Raw genomic sequence first — 21,750 nt, 5'->3', positions numbered from 1 at the left:
TTGCAGCGCTGACAGCTTCAATAACATGCAGATGCTGCTTCATCTGCATGCTATAGAAGCGATCAGCTTGCAAAAAATGAGTGTCCCATAGTGGGACAAAGTGTAAAAAGTAAGAATGAAATTAAAAAAATAAATTAAATAACTGTAAAAATATAAAAGAATATATTTTGATTTATCATTAAATAAATATTTGAATAAAAAAATCTAAACCATAAAAGTATACATATTTAGTATCACTGCGTCCTTAATGACCCGCTCTATAAAACTGTCCCACTAGTTAACCCCTTTGGTGAACCCCATAAAAAAAAATAAACGAGACACAAAACAATGCTTTATCATCATACCGCTGAACAAAAAGTGGAATAAGACACGATCAAAAAGACGGATATAAATAAACATGGCACAACTGAAAGCGTCACCTTGTCCCGCAAAAAACAAGTCGCCATACAGCTCCATTACTGGAAAAATAAAAAAGTTAAAGCTCTCAGAATAAAGAGATACAAAAATAATAAATTTTTATATAAAATATATTTTATTGTATAAAAGTGCCAAATCCTAAAAAAATTATATAAATGAGGTATCGCTGTAATCATACTGACCCAAAGAATAAAACTGCTTTATCAATTTTACCACACAAAATTCATGAATTGCTGGTTTTGCTCATTCTGTCTCCCAAAAATCGTACTAAAAAGCGATCAAAAAATGTCATGTGACCGAAAATGGTAGCAATAAAAACGTCAAATTGTCCCGCAAAAAAATAGACCTCACATGACTCTGTGGGCCAAAATATGGAAAAATTATATCTTAAAATATGGTGATGCATAAACTGTTTTTTGCAATAAAAAGCGTATTTTAGTGTGTGACACTGCTTTCATACGTCCTGATATTTCCGATACCGTGTGGCATGTGTGTGCCGCATCAGTACCACTAGAACGGGCGCCATTGAAGAAGCTTTACAGTAAGCGCTGTTCTGACGCTCGGGTGCTGAACATGGCTCTCATCATTCTGCCCTGCTCTTCCGGCGATCGGCACAAGCAGGGGAGAATGATGAGAGCCGTGTTCAGGACCCGGCGGTGGGGAACAGCGCTTACTGTAAGGCTTCTTCTCCGGCACCGATGCGTGTCACATGGATGACATCCGTGTTTTATGCGTATGCACGTGTGCTGGATGTTTTGTGGCCCGTGCCGACATTAAAAAACGGATATGTCAGCGTGTTTTTCCAACGGACACACGGTCTGTGGAAACACACTGACATGTGCACAGATCCATTCACTTGAATAGGCAAATAGCGCTCTGTTCCTTCCGAGTCTCTCCGCATGGCTGCCAATGGTATGAAATTCTGTGACACCCATGGTGTTAACATGATCACTGCACCCCTAGATGAATTCATTGAGAGGTGTAGTTCGTAAAATGGGGTCACCTATGGGGGGTTCTGCGGTTTTGGCACCTCATGGGCTCTCCCAGTGGGTCATGGCACCTGCAAACCATAACAGTTAAATTTGACAATCCTTCCCTTCTGAGCTCTGCCATGTCCCCAAACAGTGGTTTATCCCCACATATGGGGTATCAGTGTACTCAGGACAAATTGCACAATAACTCGTGGGGTCTAATTTCTTCTGTTTCCCTTGGGAAAAGTGGGAAAATAAAATATTGGGAGAGAAAAGATCATTTTTTTGGAAAAAATATGAATTTTTATTTTTACGGCTCACCACACATCTAGATAAGTTCCTTAGGGGGGGTCTAGTTTCCAAAATGGTGTCACTTGTGTGGGGTTTCCACTGTTTAGGCACATCAGGGGCTCTCCAAACGCGACATGGCGTCCGATCTCAATTCCAGCCAATTTTGCATTGAAAAAGTCAAACGGAGCTCTGCTGTGCGCCCAAACAGTGGTTTACCCTCAAATATCTGCGTACTTGGGACAAATTGCACAACATATTTTGGAGTCCAATCTCTCCTTTTACTCTTGGTAAAATAAAAAAAATGGATCTGAATTAAATTTTTTGTGAAAAAAAAAGTTTTTTTATTCGGTCGTCCATGACAGCACCACCTGAGAGAGGGGATCCGCCCTTTAGGAACAGGAAACCTACAGATACAAAAAGGGTGGCACCTCTCCCACGCATCAGTTGGTTTCCTGTTCCTAGAGGACAGGACTCTCTACAGATCGTCCATCATGGAGTCGTCGTTTGAGTACCCAGGCCGGCTGACCGACCCAGGTAGCGAGGGGGTCTCCTACCTCGGTCAGTGCGGGGTCCCTGGAAGCGCCACGGTGGGGCCGGGTAGGTCACCACGGCAGTGGACGGAGCAGGTGGAGCAGGGGTCCGGTGGATGCCGTCTCCAAAACACCAGCACCTGGTATGTATGCCCCGGTCCTGCTGCGATTCCCCAGGCCCGGTCCTCCCGGTCAGTGCTGGCCCCTGGCGGGCTCATGGCGGAGTGCGCGGGGGGGGGGGCTGGGGGGCATTCCGGGCAGGAGGCGCTGCGCGGCTCCTTCGCGCGCGCTCCTGCAGGGCTCTGATGAGCGGTGGAAGTGACGCGGCGGAAGGGGCGGAGCGATAGCGCCGAAACCGGAAGTCGGGTGCCAGCCGGCCTCCGGCGCGCCCCGCGTGCATGCCCGTCCGGGGGTCGCGCGGCGACCCGGGTAGCGCGAGGGGGGCCGGAGCATGGGGGAGGGAACGCGAAAGGCCGGGTGGGTTGTGCTATGGCAGGATACCTGCTGACCCGGACACCAGGAGGCCATATAAGGCAGATGGGGACGCTGCTGGGGTGCTTCTGAAGGCCCCAGCAATGGATACAACGGAAGCCCCCTTAGACCAGCAGGACGAGGCGCAGGAACGCCCGCAAAAACAAGCCACGACAAAACCGCATGCGAGTGGCCAGCAGAAAAACAGAGACGAACTAGCGACCAGAGCCGCGAAAGTTCCTCCAGAAAGGACCCCCCTGCCTCCCTCCGTGATCCGGTACCTGCTTCATCTGCATGGGTAAGAGATCTCCGTGAACGTACCCTGATGCAGTGTTCCCTTATGTTTTTTTTCAGGGGAAGAAGGCTACGGGAAAACAGAAGCACAGGGAATGTGCCCTCTGTAGTTCCCCCCTACCAGATGGCCACCCTAAAAAATTATGCCAACCATGCATTCGGCAAACGGTAGGGGTTATTAAAGACAGGGAGTCCAGGGGTAGATTGTCAGGCCCTTATACTCTCCCCCGTTTATGCAGGTAGCGGAAGAGACACCTGACTTCACTTCAAACCTGAGAGAGATGATCAGGGCAGAAATGAAAGTCTTACCTCAAAGAGAACCTTCTAGAAGAAGAGAGGCTAGTGGTTCAGGCTCGGAGACCTCAGTCGCCCCTAGGAAAGGTGACAACTCCTCGGACTCCTCGGCCTCCACGTCGTCTTCCTCGGATGAAGACTCTAGCCGGTTCTGCTTCCCCTTAGACCAGATGGACAGATTAGTGAAAGCAATACGGTCCACCATGGGGGTAGCGGACAAAAAACGGGAACTCTCAGCACAGGACATAATGTTCGGGGGTCTAGACCCCAAAAAACGCAGAGCTTTTCCATTAAACGATAAGGTTCAGAGCCTAATTGACAGAGAATGGAAGAGACCGGAAAAAAGGGGCTCCATGCCACCAGTCTTTAAGCGGAGATACCCCTTTGATAACCCGGTAGTAAACAGATGGGATAAAGCCCCGAAACTAGACGCAGCAGTAGCCAAAGCATCTAAAAAATCCGCCATACCATTTGACGATATGGCCTCCTTGAAAGATCCGCTAGATAAAAAAGCGGATTCTTTTCTTAAAGGGACATGGGAGATGTCAGCAGGCGCGTTAAGACCAGCGGTAGCTGCCACCTGTACAGCCAGATCCATGATGGTCTGGCTAGATCAGCTGGATTCCGAGCTAAAAGACGGAGCTTCGGGGGGCGTGGCCTGGACCTCATGTAGGGAGGACGTGGAGTGAGAGAGCTCCTGCCCGGATCCGACAATAAATCCTGATTACCGGCACTGCTGACGAGTCCCACTGACCTGGAGGGCTGCAATATCTCCCTGGGCGTTTAGACAGCGGAGGATCCTTGGGCCATGTCGAACCGCAGCAGTAAAAAAGATAAGGAGACGCCGGGGCGCGCCTCTGCTACATCCAGGATGGCACCAGCAAACAACAAGTCGGCTGGTAGTGGAGCGATGGGAGCTGCTGGCAGGCTGGAACGATATGCAAGGGTGCCTCCTGCTGCTGCTCGATCGCCCAGTGCACAGACTGAGGCAGACGCTGGATGCAGCGTGGAGCTGGAGGATCATCTCTCCAGGGAGGGAACAGTGAGTAAACTGGCCCCCCCCTTCAGCCCAACATGTGCAGACACAGGGGCCTGTGCTGGAGGAGGAAGGAGTGGGGGATGGGGAGCAGCCGGAGTCTGTGACTGCTGAGCCCACACTGGGAGAAATCCTTGCAGCAATTAACTCCTGCAATACCACACTGGCCACTCTAAGTAATCAAATGGAGATTGTCACCAAGGACATGGCCTGTATTAAACAAGAGCTGCGAGGGGTGACTGCCAGGGTGGGGGAACTGGAGGAGCGTGTTGGTGCGACGGAGGATAAATTGCCACCAATAACACGGGAGCTGGGAAAAGCCACGCAAAATATTACAATACTGCTGAACAAGGTGGATGATTTAGAGAACCGCTCCCGTAGAAGTAATCTGCGACTGGTGGGGGTTCCGGAGAGGACGGAGGGGACTGGCTCACTTGGCTTTTTTGAAAAATGGCTAATGGACACCTTTGGTAAAGATGTTTTGTCCCCATTCTTTACTATTGAGAGAGCACACAGGGTCCCTACGCGTGCCCCCCCGCCGGGAGCACCCCCGCGTCCCATCTTGCTTAAGCTCCTACACTTTAAAGATAGAGATGCTATCCTGCGCAGATCCAGAGACATTAAGGAACTTGCTATTAATGGGAGGAAAGTCTCCATTTTCCCTGATTTTTCCCTGGAGGTGCAGCGTAAAAGGGCGCAATTTATTGAGATTAAAAAACGCCTACGTGACTTACAGGTGACATATTCCATGATGTACCCTGCTAGACTGCGGATTGATGTGAATGGAGAAACGCACTTTTTTGATACGGCGGGAATGGCGCTGTCCTGGCTGGATATTAATGAGAGGTCCATGAGGAGGAAGAATACTTGAAGTTCTCCCTTTTTTCGCCACCAGGTGTTGTTACTCCTTTTTGTCTAGGACGCTATGCTGGTATAATTACTACTGTTCATTCCATTTCGGATTCAGGGCGGGAGCTGACCGGATTGCTGTGGACACTCGTTACAGTGACAAGCTGTGGACCCTTCTCCCTGCATGGACTCTGGGCGAGTTTTCTAGCCCTGATTCTCTCTATTTGAGAGAAATGTGCAAGTTACACTTGTGTTTGGGGGTAGGGGCGCTGTGCACTGGTGTGCAGTGCTCCCTCTCCCTCCTTTGTTTTTTTCGTTTGTTGTTGTATTCCCTAATTGTTCTGTGGGATGTGATGTGCGTCAGCCGTGTCGCCCAATTCATTGTACTGAGGGATGGTGGAGATTGCCTCTCTCCCTCGGGAGTGGAGTATGTTCCGATTTCTCATTTTTTAGTCTGCTCTTATGGCGATATCACTTAATATTGTAGCGTGGAATGTTAGGGGGCTCGGGGATGCAAATAAGAGATGTGCTATATTTACTAATATGCAGAAATTTCTCCCGGCTATCCTGTGTATGTCTGAGACCCACATGGTGAAAGATAATATTCATTGGCTAAGAAAGGGATGGGTTTCACATGAATATCATTCCACGTACTCGACCCATGCGCGGGGTGTCAGTGTGCTGGTGCACAGGTCCATCCCCTTCTCATGTACTAAATCAGTGGTTGACCCTGGGGGCAGATTTGTATGTTTGCTTTGCACGTTATACGGTATACAATTTATTTTGGTTGCCATATACATCCCCCCGCCCTATTCAGTCGAACCAGTAAAAAGAATCTTGTCTATTTTGGGTTCCTTTCCCCCTGCGCCGACTCTTCTAATAGGAGATTTTAATACATATTTGCATCCCTGTTTGGATAAGTTGCATTCGGGAAACATATCAGAAGATGCAGCCTCAACCTCATTTGCTAGAACGTTAGTGGAGCTGGGTATGGTAGATCTTTGGCGTGTCCAAAACCCCACAGCCAGACAGTTTTCCTGCTACTCTAGCTCCCACCACGCTATGTCACGGATAGACCTGGCCATTGGGAATACACTCATGACCCCATGTGTACGAGGGGTGGCCTACCTGCCTAGAAGTGTATCTGATCACTCGCCGCTACATGTCACACTTTCATGGGGACACCCCCTCACCCTATCTAGACCTATCTGGAAGCTTAATCCCTTCTGGATCCAGCTTATAGGGGGATCTTTGCATGATGCCATTCTAGAATATTTTCAACTTAATGAGTACTCTGCATCATCACACATAGTCTGGGATTCCATGAAAGCCTATGTCAGGGGCTTATATATTAGAGAAATATGCACACGGAAAAGCCAAAATAGACGCTACACCCAGAGTCTGATCCAGGAGGTGTCTGTTGCGGAGGCTGCGGTGATACTCAACCCGACAGAGGAAACTAAAAAAGCTTTGGAGAAGGCACAGGGGTCGCTCAGGGAAAACCTCATGTCGGCGGCAGCAAATAAACGTTATTTCCTCAAACAAAAATATTTTATAGAGGGGGAGGGAGTAGGACATTTATTGGCCACGGTCATTAGAGCACAGGACGGATCTTCATATATCAATAGGCTAAAAACGGACTCGGGTGGTCCTGTGACAGACAGTGCGGACATAGTGAGTGAGATAAGGAGGTATTATATGCGACTATACACATCAGATTGCAGTCTCACGGAGACTGAGATTGAGCAGTACCTGGATGCTCTCTCTCTCCCTGCATTGGCTGATAGCGATAGGGATTCATTGGATCGGGACATCCTGTTGGAGGAGTTGGAGGAGGCGCTTGGTCAGATGCAAAATGAAAAGGCTCCAGGAATGGATGGCCTGCCTGGCGAGTTTTACAAAACCTATGCACCCTTACTGCTACCTAAGCTACTTAAGGTATTTGAAGAGGCTGAAAGGCAGAGGGTCCTCCCGCCATCTATGAGGGAAGCTTTGATAGTTTTAATATTAAAGCCCGGAAAGGATCCAGAGGTTCCGGATTCATATCGCCCGATTTCCCTATTATCAACAGATGTTAAATTATTGGCCAAGGTACTCGCCAATAGGATGTCCCGAGTTATCTCATCTGTTATACAGAAGGATCAGACGGGATTTATCCCAGGCAGAGCCACATCTATGAACCTTAGGAAACTATACTTGGGGATTCAACATAGTTCTGGGGAGTTGGGGGGAAGAGCAATTTTGTCCTTAGACGCCGCTAAGGCGTTCGATAGTTTGGAGTGGGGTTTTTTGTGGGCGGTACTTCGGAAAATGGGCTTTGGACACAGATTTATAAATTGGGTGAGGCTGTTGTATGGCTCGCCGGTGGCGAAGGTTGGGGCTAATGGCAGGGTCTCTGAGTCTTTTCCTCTTGGGAGAGGTACTAGACAGGGGTGCCCGCTCTCGCCCTTGCTATTTGCTACTGCGGTGGAGCCATTGGCAGTTGCAATTCGGAAGTCCAGAGAAATAATGGGATTCAGATGTGGAACTGTGGAGTTGAGGATATCATTGTACGCGGATGATTTACTTCTATATTTAGATAAGGTACATTCCTCGATTTTGCCGGCAATGGAGGTCATTCGAGAATTTGGGCTGAGGTCTGGTCTTCGGATTAATTGGTCCAAATCAGCTTTAATGCCGATAGACCCTCTCCCGGCGGATTTCTCAGATTTGCAGATACCGGTCCCTGTAGTTCGGAGGTTTAAGTATCTGGGTATAATTGTTAGTCCTGCCCCGAAGGATTTTCGGGCTCTGAATCTGGAGCCCCTGTTGCAGCGATTTAGAGCAAAAGTACATACTTGGTGTCGCCTGCCGTTGTCGAATATTTGTAGATCTAACTTAATCAAAATGGTAATGATGCCACAATTATTATATTTGATACATAATTCTCCGGTGTGGATCTGTAGGGACTTTTTTGCAAAAATAAATACATTATTCCGGGAATTAATTTGGAAGAAAAAACAGGCTAGGATTCGCTTGGAGATACTGCAGCGAGGGAAGGAGGAGGGAGGATTGGCGGTGCCAAACCCATTCATATACTTTATAGCCTCCCAGATGCAACATCTTAAGGGTTGGGGTAGAGACGGGGCGTGTGACAATGGTGGTGATATTGTGAGGGAAGGATCGGTATGGAAATATCCAGGGTGCCGGTTGGAGGTGGGAAGACGGCAGATAAATGGGGCACGATACCCCACGTTGGCTATGATTTTCAAGGTGTGGGATAGGGGTAAGTCTCTTTTGAAGATAAATGGGCCTACGGAATTGTGGCCATTGTGGCGAAATCCGGATTTGCAAGAGATCAAAAAGCTGGTGGGGTTCGGAAGATGGGAAGATAAAGGGATTTATCTGGTGTCACAAATTTTGCAAAATAATACTCTTAAGAGTTTTGAACAATTGAGAACAGAATTTCACCTCCCGCACGTCTTCTTTTATCAGTACTTACAGCTAAGACATGCATTGGAAAAACAGAGAAGGACAAATCCGGTGATAGTGACACATAATCAAACACTACATATGCTACTTACATCTGAGTCTTCTAGGGGACTTATCTCTGAATTATATAAAAGATTATTACCTGCCCATCTGGAGACATATCCACTGACTGCTGCTAAGAATAAGTGGGAACGGGACGTTGGCCCCCTGACGGAGGACCAGTGGTCCGATATTCTAGAACAGGTCCCTAAAATGGCGGTTTCTGAGTGCCAGCGGCTTTCGCAAATATATCTCATTCACAGGGTATATAAAACACCCAGCTTATTATTTAAAATGGGACTTAGGCCCAATACACAATGTGTTAGGTGTGGGCAGGATGATGCCCACTTGATGCATGTTATGTGGGAGTGCGGGCACATTGGGGATTTCTGGAGGCAGACCCTGGGACTCATAGCCCAAGTATACCATATCACAATACGACCGTCACCTCGTCTATGTTTGTTGAATTTGTGGGAGGAGGGGGTTGACCCGGACTCTGCAGTGGCCCTGGGAATAGCACGCATCCTGTATCAGGCAAGAAAGATACTTGCATATCATTGGTTGGATCCTATGCCACCAACATTGTCAGAGCTTAAAAATAAACTAAATAATGTCATCAGATTGGAAAGGGGGGCTTATTTAAAAAGAAATGCATTAAGAAAGTTTTACAAAATTTGGCAGCCATGGATGGAGTCACCGGGTCTCCCCTCGGGCGCACTGGTACGGGATGCGATGTTGGACCAGTTGCTGTTGTGCTTGCGATGAGGGGATGCTTGGGGGGTGAAAATAAAGTCTAGTGCCCTTTGTGGCGAAGTAGATTTTGAGTGGCGCGGTGGGAGGGAGCTGGGGTGGATTGGACCTGATATCCGTGGGGGGCGGGGGGGGGGCGAAATATGATGCGGAGTGGCGTGGCTGGCGGGGATGGTTTTCCCGCTGAAATGAGGCACTGATGTATAATTTTGATTTTTGTTTATTTGTGGAGCCATGTTGTTTATAGGCTCAATTTTATGCAAATATCTGTGTTTTGAGATTTCTTCTTTTTATTTATTCTTACACAGGAAGAGTTTTACCCTTTAAATAATATTTGCTCTCAATGTAAATTTTACTAGCTATATAAGATGTCATATTCTTTCTGTATTGATTCCTGAATGTTTAATAAAAAAGATCTGATTAAAAAAAAAAAGACGGAGCTTCAAGATCATCTATTCGGAAAAAATTCCTTCAAAACTCAGGAGTAGTCGCTGGGGATTCAGCGCCTATAATGCAGATATTCGAGTTCCTACAAAAAGGTCTGGACATGGGGCTCTCTACCAGTACCCTTAAAGTACAAGTGTCAGCCTTGGGGGCCCTGTTTAGCTGTAACATCGCTGGTAATTATTGGGTAAGCAGGTTCATTAAGGCGGCAGGTAGATCCAGGCCAATAATGAAGGATAGGTTCATGCCGTGGGACTTGAACCTAGTCCTCACTGCTATGACAGAGACCCCATTCGAACCTATCTCGTCGGCTTCCCTAAAAAACCTGTCCCTCAAGGTAGCCTTCCTGGTAGCTCTAACATCAGCCCGCAGAATTAGCGATATCCAGGCTTTATCTAGGTGTCCTCCTTATTTACAGTTCAAAGAGGATAGGGTAATACTTAGACCTGATCCAGCGTACTTGCCGAAGGTATTTTCTAGTTTCCATAGGACACAGGAAATAGTTCTTCCATCCTTCCTCCCTAATCCAACCAACGAGAAGGAAAATAAACTACACACCCTGGATGTCAGGAGAGGCCTCATAGAATATCTGACAGTCACCGATCCCTGGAAGAAAGATAATGCCCTATTTATCTCTCATCAAGGCCCCAGAAAAGGTTGTAGAGCATCAAAAAATACGCTAGCTAGATGGATTAGAGAGGCGATTTCAATAGCATACACCTCAAAGGGCAGGTCGCCACCCGAGAAACTGAGGGCGCATTCCACCAGGGCCATGGCGACCTCATGGGCCGAAAGATCAGAAGTCTCCATTGACCAGATATGTAAGGCGGCTACTTGGTCCTCTCCGAGCACCTTTTATAGTCATTATAGGCTAGACCTGGGTGCTTCCACAGACCTCTCTTTTGGTATAAGGGTGCTGCAGGCTGTAGTCCCTCCCTAAAGCTGATATTACTCTCTGTAAATCTCTCAGGTGGTGCTGTCATGGACGACCGAATAAAGTCTTAGTTACTCACCGGTTAACGGTATTTTTCGGAGTCCATGACAGCACCCGTACATTCCCTCCCTTTAGTTTAATTGGGGTGTGCACGTCTATTTCTTGTATACGCTCACTGGTGATAAAAGTTTATAATTGTAAATAATACTGTACAGACATCATGCATTAACCTTGGAAGTCCTCTTGTGCTCTGTAATCCAACTGATGCGTGGGAGAGGTGCCACCCTTTTTGTATCTGTAGGTTTCCTGTTCCTAAAGGGCGGATCCCCTCTCTCAGGTGGTGCTGTCATGGACTCCGAAAAATACCGTTAACCGGTGAGTAACTAAGACTTTTTTTGTTTTTATTTTAGAAAACATTCCAAAAACTCCTGGGATGCACCTGAAGGGTTAGGCTGAGTTCACACGTGGCGATTTTTTCGCGTTTCCGCGGCGGTTTTAACCGCGTGATTTTGCTGCGAAAACGCGAAAAATGAGCATCCCATGCATTCCTATGGGATTCCGCAATGCTGTGCTAATGCTGCGGTTTTTACCGCGGCGGAATCGCTTCGCGGTAAAAACACGCAGCATGCTCATTAATTTGCGGAATCGCGGCGATCCCGCACCAATAGGAATGCATTGTTCCGCTTACTTCCCGCATGTGGCTGTGCCCACCATGCGGAAAGTAAGCAGAACAATTGCGGATGGTACCCACGGCCCGGAGGAGAGGAGACTGTCCTCCGGGCTTTGGGTACCATATCCCTGTAAAAAATAGAATTTAAAATAAAAAATATTGTTATTCTTACCTTCCGGCGTCCCGCGCAGCATTCCCGCCTCTCTCCACGCTCCCGGTCCCAGTAATCCTTTGCGAAAATGCCCGCGATGGCGTCCGTTCTCGCGGGATAGCGAAGTCTCGCGGTCATTCGCGCGACGTCATCGCGAATTACCGCGAGACATCGCGATCCCGCGAGAACAGACGCCATCGCGGGCATTTTCGCAAAGGATTACTGGGAACGGATACGTGGGACGCCGGAAAGTGAGAATAACACTATTTTTTATTTTTTTTTTACATTCTATCTTTTACTACTGATGCCGCATAGGCAGCGTCAGTAGTAAAAAGTTGGTCACACTCGTCAAATACTATGTTTGACGAGTGTGACCAACCTGTCAATCAGTTCTCCAAGCGATGCTACAGATCGCTTGGAAAACGCTAGCATTTTGCAAGCTAAATACGCTTGCAAAATGCTAGTTTTTCCGCGGGAATTTAAAATGCGATTTTCCCGCGGAATGGAATTCTCGCGGTAATTTCCGCAAGAGTTCCGGTACGTGTGCACTTAGACTTAAGGGTTAATAAACTTCATGAATGTGGTTTTGAGCACCTTCAGAGGTGCAGTTTTAGAATGGTGTCACTTTTGGGTATTTTCTATCATAAAGACCCTTCAAAGTGACTTCAAATGAGATGTGGTCCCTAAAAAAAAATTGTGTTGTAAGAATGAGAGATCACTGGTCAACTTTTAACCCTTATAACTTCCTAACAAAAATAAATTTTGGTTCCAAAATTGTGCTGATTTAGGCTGAGTTCACACTTGGCGTTTTTTTCGCGTTTCCGCGGCGGTTTTAGCCGCGAAAAATAAGCATCCCATGCATTCCTATGGGATTCCGCAATGCTGTGCTAATGCTACGGTTTTTACCGCGGCGGAATCGCTTCGCAGTAAAAAACGCAGCATGCTCATTAATTTGCGGAATCGCGGCAATCCCGCACCCATAGGAATGCATTGTTCCGCTTACTTCCCGCATGTGGCTGTGCACACCATGCGAAAAGTAAGCAGAACAATTGCGGATGGTACCCACGGTCCGGAGGAGAGGAGACTGTCCTCCGGGCTTTGGGTACCATATCCCTGGAGATGACGTCGCGCGAATGACCACGAGACTTCGCGATCCCGCGAGAACGGATGTCATCGCGGGCATTTTCGCAAAGGATTACTGGGAACAAGAGCGTGGAGAGAGGCGGGAAGGCTGCGCGGGACGTCGGAAGGTAAGAATAACACCATTTTTTATTTTAAATTCTATTTTTTACATTTTATCTTTTACTACTGATGCTGCATAGGCGGCCTCAGTAGTAAAAAGTTGGTCACACTTGTCAAACAGTATGTTTGACGAGTGTGACCAACCTGTCAATCAGTTCTCCAAGCGATGCTACAGATCGCTTGGAAAACGCTAGCATTTTGCAAGCTAATTACGCTTGCAAAATGCTAGTTTTTCTGCGGGAAAATCGCGGGAATTTAAAATGCGATTTTCCCGCGGAATGGAATTCCGGTACACTCTCTGTAATTTCCGCAAGAGTTCCGCTACGTGTGAACTTAGCCTAAAAGTAGACATATGGGAAATGTTACTTATTAAGTATTTTGTGTGACATATCTCTGTAATTTAAGGGCATGAAATTTCAAAGTTGGAAAATTGCGAAATTTTAAAATTTTTTGCCGACTTTTCGTTTTTATCACAAACGCAAGTCATAGCAAAGAAACTTTACCACTTTCATGAAGTACAATATGTCACGACAAAACAATGTCAGAATCACCAGGATCCATGGAAGCGTTCCAGAGTTATTACCTCCATAAAGGGACAGTGGTCAGAATTGTAAAAATTGGCCTGGTCATTAACATGCAAATCACCCTTGGTGGTAAGGCTAGTTTCACACTAGCGTTTATGAGCGCAGCGACGGCCTGCGCACGGCCGCCGCTAAGCCCCGCCCCTGCCGCGCCTCAGCCGGTAGCTCCGCCTACCGGCGCATGACGCTGCATGCGCCCTGCGTCCCCTATCTTTATCACTGGGGGAGCCTTTTTGACGGTGCGCCGGCGCAACCAAACTGCAGCAGGTTGCGTTTGGCGCAGGTCGGCGCACCGTGAAAAGGACGCATGCGCCGCCAAACGCATACTGCGCACGGCCTGCGCCCCCAGTGATAAAGATAGGGGACGCAGGGCGCATGCAGCGTCATGTGCCGGTAGGCGGAGCTACCGGCGGAGGCGTGGCAGGGGGCGGGGCTTAGCGGCGGCCGTGCGCAGGCCGTCGCTGCGCTCATAAACGCTAGTGAAACTAGCCTTAAGGGGTTAAAAATCCAGGGTTTTTTTTTCCCCCTGAAAAGAATTTTGTAAAAAAAAAACAAAACGTACAGTAAGCTACTCACACCAAACACTGATTTTATATTTATATATCTCACTTCCATATTTATAAACCGTATATACTCGAGTATACGCTGAGGCACCTAATTTTCCCTCATCCACATTGTTGTATGCATTGCCCCCTCATCCCCATCCAGGTCTGCATGGCTCCTTCTCACCATTCTGGTCTGCATAGCTCCTTATCCCTATCCTGCTGGTATGCATGGCTTCTCAGCCCTATCCTGCTGGTATGCATGGCTTCTCAGCCCTATCCTGGTATGCATGGCTCTTCAGCCCTATCCTCCTGGTATGCATGGCTTCTCAGCCCTATCCTCCTGGTATGCATGGCTTCTCAGCCCTATCCTCCTGGTATGCATGGCTCCTCAGCCCTATCCTGGTATGCATGGCTCCTCAGCTCTATCCTGGTATGCATGGCTCCTCAGCTCTATCCTGGTATGCATGGCTCCTGTCCTCAGCCCTATCCTGGTATACATGGCCCCCATGAGAAAAACATAAAAAAAAATCATACTTACCATTCCTGTGCTTCTTCGCAGCTCTTGTTTAATAAATTGCTCAGTAGCACAGATGAACCATCAGAGCACGCTAGGGTTGTAAATCCAAAAGTTAGGAAAGAAAAATTAAAAGAGGTAGGAAGTAACCGACTTTAACGACCTTCTGACAAAAGATGAAGAACAAAAGCAATATGTCCTCCAAGTTGTAAGCAAATGCCGAGCATTATATTCTGATGTTTCAAAAACTACTTTAACAAAAGCTCTAGAATAGGTTAGATAACTATGTAAAATTATCAACTCATGTAGGTTAGCGTGCTCTGATGGTTCATCTGTGCTACTGAGCAATTTATTAGCCATTAACAACTTTTCATTGTCTGTAATGGTGGGATCAAAAAACGATAATCCCACCAACTCTGCATTCAAATAGCACAAATGGTTCGATAATTTGGTCAGGGCTATTTCTGCAATGTTGTTGTCACATTCTTTATAGTCTAACAGACTATGCAAAATACCTAAATCTTAAAATACCTCAATTTGGATTTTTTCAAACTTTGAGCGACGAGCGGCACGGGTTAACGTCGTTTGATCGAGCTCAAATTTTGGCTATCTCAATATCTGGAAAGGGGAATCATTTTGTGGGGTCCAGACGGACAAAATTCCGACATCGATTTTTTGCGGTCACCCTAGTGCCCACTGTTAAAGAGAAGTGAATATAAACTGCTCGCAGTGAATATTCATTCCCTTAAGTAGTGGGGACACATGATCTCTTAGCTCTGCAGGAGCCGGCTGCCGCTGACACTGTGCGCGCGCTATTACAGATAAATGAATGCACACTGCAAGTGCCGTGAATATTCATTTCTCTTTAGCAGCGGGCACAGGAGTTAGCTGCAGCAGCCCGCTCCTGCTTCCTGTGATACACTGCTCCGCCGCTGCCGCTCCCCATCCGTCTTCTGTGACCCTCACTCGATTATAAGCCGAAGGGGGCTTTTTCAGCAAAAAATGTGCTGAAAAACTCGGTTTATACTCGAGAATATATGTTATATCATTTTGTATCTGTCTATCTAATCTGTCCCTATGTCGATCTAATCTCTCTCTCTCTTACACTCTCTCTCTGTATATGTGTGTAAATATTATATGTAATATATTTTTGACGAATATTTCCTTGATTTTAGAAATGCTAGTGTGTCTTCGGCCTAAAGCTGGTTGCGCACATCCAGGTATCGTGATTTGCATACGGACCTTAATTTATGGATCGGCTGCAGATCTCTTGATTCGAATGCAACAGCCTCACAGGCGTATGAGTACGGTGGAGTTTGGGTCAGGAGACCAACAACTGGTCTGTATATCATGGTCTGTAGTAGGTAAGCCAAATTGGCCAAAAACAGGGGTGGAACAATCAGAGGAAAAGTATAATAGAAACACGTCACCACTTCTGTAATTATTACTCACTCCTTGGAATTGGCTTACAAATACCGTGGTAAAAAGACTGACCAAATACTGAACGTGTGAACATGGCCTTAGGTTCATGATACAGAGGTTGGACAAAATAATGGAAACGCCTAACGTTTTGGCATCATAATCTTCGAACATGTTATAAACATGCAAACCGTGACATATGGTAATGTTTTGTAGTTGATTATTTGTGTTATGTGATGTGTATGTAAATTAACTGTTTGTTTTGCCTAATTGTAAGAACATTGATGAAAACCTGATACCAATGGCAGACCTCTCGGATTTTCAAAGAGACCAAATTGTTGGTGCTCGTATGGCAGGCGCTAGTGTAACAGAAAGTACCAGAATGCTTGGCATGTCAAGAGGTACTGTCTCCAAAGTAATGACTGTGTTTGAAAGAGAAGGAAAAACGTCCGCAGCAAAGCACAGGTCCGGCCGAAAGCCGAAGTTGACTGAGAGAGACCGTCGGACTCTAAAGCGAATTGTGAGAGGATCGCAAGACCACGGCTCCGAAAATCACTGCTGAGCTCAATGAACACCTACCGAACCCAGTTTCCACGAAAACTGTTTGTCGGGAGCTGCACAAATCTGGATTCCACGGAAGAGCTGCAATTAGAAAACTGCTGCTCTTAATGACAAATGTTTCTAAGCATTTAGAGTGGTGTAGAAACCTCCAGAATTGGTCCCTCGAGCAGTGGAAACATGTGAAATTCTCAGACGAATCATCGTTTACCCTATTTCCGACCTTCGGCCGAGTGTACGTTTGGAGACAGTCGAAAGAAGCATTCCATCCAGACTGCCTTCTCTCAACCGTAAAACATGGCGGAGGTTCTGTGATGATCTGGGGTGCTATTTCGTGGAGATCCGCCAGGCCAATGATATCCCTTCATGCAAGAATTAACAGCCGAGATTATTTAGGCATTTTGGGCGACCAAGTGCATCCTATGGTTCAAGCACTGTTCTCGGAGGGGAACGCCATTTTTCAGGATGATAATGCACCAATTCATACAGCTAGAATCGTTAAAGCATGGCAGGAGGAACATTGTAATGAAGTTGAATCATAGAATCGTAGAGTTGGAAGGGACCTCCTGGGCCATCTGGTCCAACCCCCTGCTCAAAGAAGGATTCGCTAAACCATCCCAGTCAGATGTCTGTCCAGCCTCTGTTTGAAGACTTCCATTGAAGGAGAACTCACCACTTCTCGTGGCAGCCTGTTCCACTCATTGATCACGCTAACTGTCAAAAAGTTTTTTCTAATATCTAATCTGTCTCCTCCCATTCAGTTTCATCCCATTGCTTCTAGTCTTTCCTTGTGCAAATGAGAATAAAGTTGATCCTTCTACAATGTGACAGCCCTTTAGATATTTGTAGACAGCTATTAAGTCTCCTCTCAGTCTTCTCTTTTGCAAACTAAAAATTCCCGAATCCTGCAACCTTTCCTCATAAGACAGGGTTTGCAGACCGGTCACCATTCTGGTCGCTCTTTTCTGAACTTGCTCCAGTTTGTTGATGTCTTTTTTAAAATGTGGTGCCCAAAACTGGACACAATATTCTAGATGAGGTCTGACCAAAGGGGAGTAGAGGGAAATAATGACTTCACGTGATCTAGACTGTATGCTTCTGTTAATACATCCTAGAATTGCATTTGCCTTTTTTGCTGCTGCATCACACTGTTGACTCATATTCAGTCTGTGATCTATTAGTATACCCAAGTCTTTTTCACATGTGCTGTCACTTAGCCCTATTCCTCCCATTCTGTATATGCTTTTTTTCATTTTTATTGCCCAGATGTAGTACTTTGCATTTCTCCCTGTTAAAAACCATTCTGTTAGTTGCTGCCCACTTCTTCAGTTTATTTATATCTTTTTGAATCCTCTCTCTCTCTTCTCTAGTATTAGCTATCCCTCCTAGCTTTGTGTCATCAGCAAATTTAATCAGTTTACCCTCAATTCCTTCATCTAAATCGTTGATAAAGATGTTGAACAATACAGGGCCCAGGACAGAGCCCTGTGGTACCCCACTTGAGACATTCTTCCAACTGGATGTGCAGCCATTTACGACCACTCTTTGGGTCCAATCACTAAGCCAGTTATGAATCCACCTAACAGTTGCCTTGTCCATTCCATACTTAGTCATTTTTTCAATAAGGATTGTATGAGAGACTTTGTCAAATGCTTTGCTGAAGTCAAGATATACTATATCTACAGCATTTCCTTGATCCACCCAATCAGTGATTCCGTCATAGAAGGAAATTAAGTTAGTCTGACATGACTTATTAGTTACAAACCCATGCTGACTCTGTTTAATCACTTCATTCTTATCCAGGTACTGACATACATGTTTAATAATTTGTTCAAAGATCTTTCCTGGTATAGAAGTCAGACTCACCGGCCTATAGTTGCCTGGGTCCACCTTCTTCCCCTTTTTGAAGATAGGAACAACATTTGCTCTTCTCCAGTCTTCTGGCACTTCTCCTGTTCTCCAAGAATTTTCAAAGATTATGGAGAGGGGTTCAAAAATTTCTTCTGCTATCTCCTTCAGTACTCTGGGGTGTAATTCATCTGGACCTGGAGACTTGAATTCATTTAGGTTAGCTAAGTGTTTCCTCACTATCTTTCTGTTTATAGATATCCTGGATTATTCTGTTCCCTTAATAGGACAGTGAAGAACAGTTGATGTTACATTTCCTTTCTGAGAGAAAACAGATGCAAAATAGGAATTTAAAAGTTCAGCCTTCTCAACATCCTGTCTTACCATTTCATCATTTTCATCCTGTAAAAATCCTATAGCATCTTTGACTTTTACTTTTGACATATCCCCAAAATCCTTTATTATTGCTTTTGACATCTCTTACAAGCCTCAATTCATTTTCAGCTTTACTTAATCTGATTTGTGCCCTGCAGGTTCTGCAGACAGCATTATATTCTTCTTTAGATATGCCTCCCTCTTTCCATTTTATAAACATTTTTTTCTTCTTTTTTAGCATGTGCTTAAGTTCTGTGTTCATCCATCCTGGTTTCCTTAAATGCTTCCTATTCTTCCCTCTTTTCGGAATTGTTAACAATTGTGCTTTGAGGATTTCATTTTTTAAGATTTCCCATCCTTCCTGGACATTTTTGTCTTTAAGGATATCCAGCCATTGGATCCCTCCAATTCTCTTTCTGAATCCCTTAAAATCTACCTTTCTGAAATCTAACCTTGACGTCTGAGTCTTCACAGGTCTTCCGCCTCTAGTTATCCAAAATTCTAAAATAGCATGGTCGCTACCTCCTAGGGTCCCAGCCACTTTTACCTCCTCAACCATTTCTTCCCTGTTTATAAGGATTAGATCCAAGGTAGCAGTTCCCCTTGTTTTCTCCCCTACCTTCTGGAAGATAAAGTTGTCAGCATCTAATGAAGTTGAGCATCTCATCTGGCCCCCACAATCCCCAGACCTCAACATTATTGAGCATTTATGGCCGATTTTAGAGATTCAAGTTAAACGTCGATTTCCGCCGCCATCGTCGCTGAAAGAACTGGAGGGTGTTTTAACTGAAGAATGGGCTGCAATTCCTTTCGAAACAATTCACACCTTGTATGAATCCATACCTTGGAGAATTGAGGCTGTAATCGCCACAAAAGGTGGACCTACACCATATTAAACTAACTTTTGTTGATGTTTCCAGGTGTTTCCATTATTTTGTCCAACCCCTGTACATGGATGTGTGAAATTGGCCTAAGATTATTACTCTTGAGAAACCTGTGAACTCTGTTTCAGTAGGATTATTTTGTTATAGACTATAGAAATCTGTACTGTGCAGCCTCCTAAACAGGTTCGTTTAGGCTGGGTTCACACGTAGCGGAATTCCCGCGGAAGTTACCGCTAGAATTCCGGAATTCCATGGAAAAACTAGCGTTTTGCAAGCGTAATTAGCTTGCAGAATGCTAGCGTTTTCCAAGCGATCTGTAGCATCGCTTGGAGAACGGATTGACAGGTTGGTCACACTCGTCAAACATAGTGTTTGACAAGTGTGACCAACTTTTTACTATTGAGGCTGCCTATGCGGCATCAGTAGTAAAAAGATCTAATGTTAAAAATAATAAAAAATCGTGTTATATTCACCTTCCGACATCCCGCGCAGCGTCTCCAGGCCTCTGCGATGCTCCGGCAGGTCCCGTTCCCAGTGATGCATTGCAGCAATGACCTTTGACGTCGCGGTCTCGCGAGATGCGACGTCAGCAAAGGTTATTATCGCAATGCATTACTGGGAACGGGACCTGCTGGAGCATCGCGGAGGCCTGGGGACGCTGCGCAGGACATTGGAAGGTGAATATAACCCGATTTTTTTTTTAAATTTTAATTCTATTTTTTACAGGGATATGATACCCACAGCCTGGAGGACAGTCTCCTCTCCTCCACACCGTGGGTACCATCTGCAAATGTTCTGCTTATTTTTCGCATGGTGGGCACAGCCACATGCGGAAAGTAAGCAGAACAATGCATTCCTATGTGGACGGAATTGCCGCGATTCCGCAAATTAATGAGCATGCTGCAGATTGCATGGGATGCTGTTTTTTTGCGTTTTCGCGGCAAAATCGCGTGGTAAAAGCCACCGCGAAAACGCGAAAAAACCTGAACATGTGAATGCAGCCTTATTGTGGCTCATACATGGATGTTGTGATCGTTGCCAGAAACTAAGATTCATTTTAGTTGCATAGTTGTTTGGCTAATCAGCAATAATCTACATCTTAAAATACACTTGTTCCAGTTAATTAAGCGAAGGTATAGCTGATCACATTTCACATATGTCGGCAAACAATTGGATTAAGGTGTTTTTTACCTAAAGGTTTTAGATTGCTACTATTTTATGACAAATTACTGTGATGAAAAACCCCAGCTTCTTTTTTTGTCTTTTGATTACATCTTGAAAAGGAAATGTTTAACAATTCATTCTTGGCATAGGGTGGAGAGAATAGGGAAAGCTGGAAGCGGACCACTGATTGCCAGAGTGTTCATTTCCTTTTACTCATGCTGAGTCATTTTTGGTTGGGGTTGTTAGGACAAAAATCAGAGCCACTTTATTCATCATAGATGTGCCGAATTTGTAGAAAATTCTGGCTGATTATTAAGATTGCATCATGGTAACGTGTGTCTGGGGGGTCTTACTGGCCTGACTGTTCTCCCTGGCAAAAAATATATACAAATTAGCGCTCTTTCAAAAGAAAGCAAGTGATCTCTAGTGCCATCCATTGAAAGGGTCGGTCCGGTACATAAAATGTAGCTTAGTGCTAAGAGGTAGCGCTAAGGACTGTTTACTTTCATATAGAAGAGTGATAATTTGCATTCATTATAATGTGCACTGCCTAATTTAGTGTTCATTATGTGAGTGAATTTATACTTGTCATTTCTTGTCCGTCAGTCAGTGTTATGGATGACAACTGGTTACTACACCAGTATTCCACATGAATTGATTTGCTGTAGTGAGCTATAGAAGAAAAGTATATATATGAAATCATATTTTTTTCAGTTATTGGAAAGATATCCTATAACCTGATTTAGTGAATCCTGCTTTGAGCAGGGGGTTGGACCAGATGACCCAGGAGGTCCCTTCCAACTCTACCATTCAATGATTCTATGAACCCCCCCAAGAGGCTAAGCACCTCCACCTGTTTTGTTTTCTTGCAAAAAATGCACTCCCAAAAAGATTACCTACTCGGCACAAGACTGTGCTACAGTAATTAAGATAGACAAAAAAAAGGAAATATCTTGAACTTGCTGCTTGCTGGGTTTCTGGCTGCAGAGACCACATGAGATACAGGAT

The 21,750-nt window shown here is 45.6% G+C and overlaps 1 protein-coding gene across 3 annotated transcripts in view; it reads left to right on the top strand.

The window, feature by feature from the left end:
- GTF2F2 (general transcription factor IIF subunit 2) overlaps nt 1–21,750 on the top strand; it is a 292,361-nt gene that overhangs the window by 30,282 nt on the left and 240,329 nt on the right. For 2 of the 3 annotated variants that reach the window (XM_073580282.1, XM_073580283.1), the window contains one exon: nt 15,670–15,858. The exons of the other annotated variant lie outside the window; for it this stretch is intronic. In XM_073580282.1, coding sequence (XP_073436383.1) covers nt 15,670–15,858 — 189 coding nt within the window. The remainder of the gene's footprint in view (nt 1–15,669; nt 15,859–21,750) is intronic. 3 annotated transcript variants of the gene reach the window in all.

This window comes from Dendrobates tinctorius, unplaced genomic scaffold, assembly GCF_039654945.1.
Source record: "Dendrobates tinctorius isolate UK_male_01 unplaced genomic scaffold, ASM3965494v1 ptg000064l, whole genome shotgun sequence".
NCBI lineage: Eukaryota > Metazoa > Chordata > Amphibia > Anura > Dendrobatidae > Dendrobates > Dendrobates tinctorius.
The sequence above is the reverse complement of the archived record's forward strand: the minus strand, read 5'-3'. Positions and strand labels throughout refer to the sequence as shown.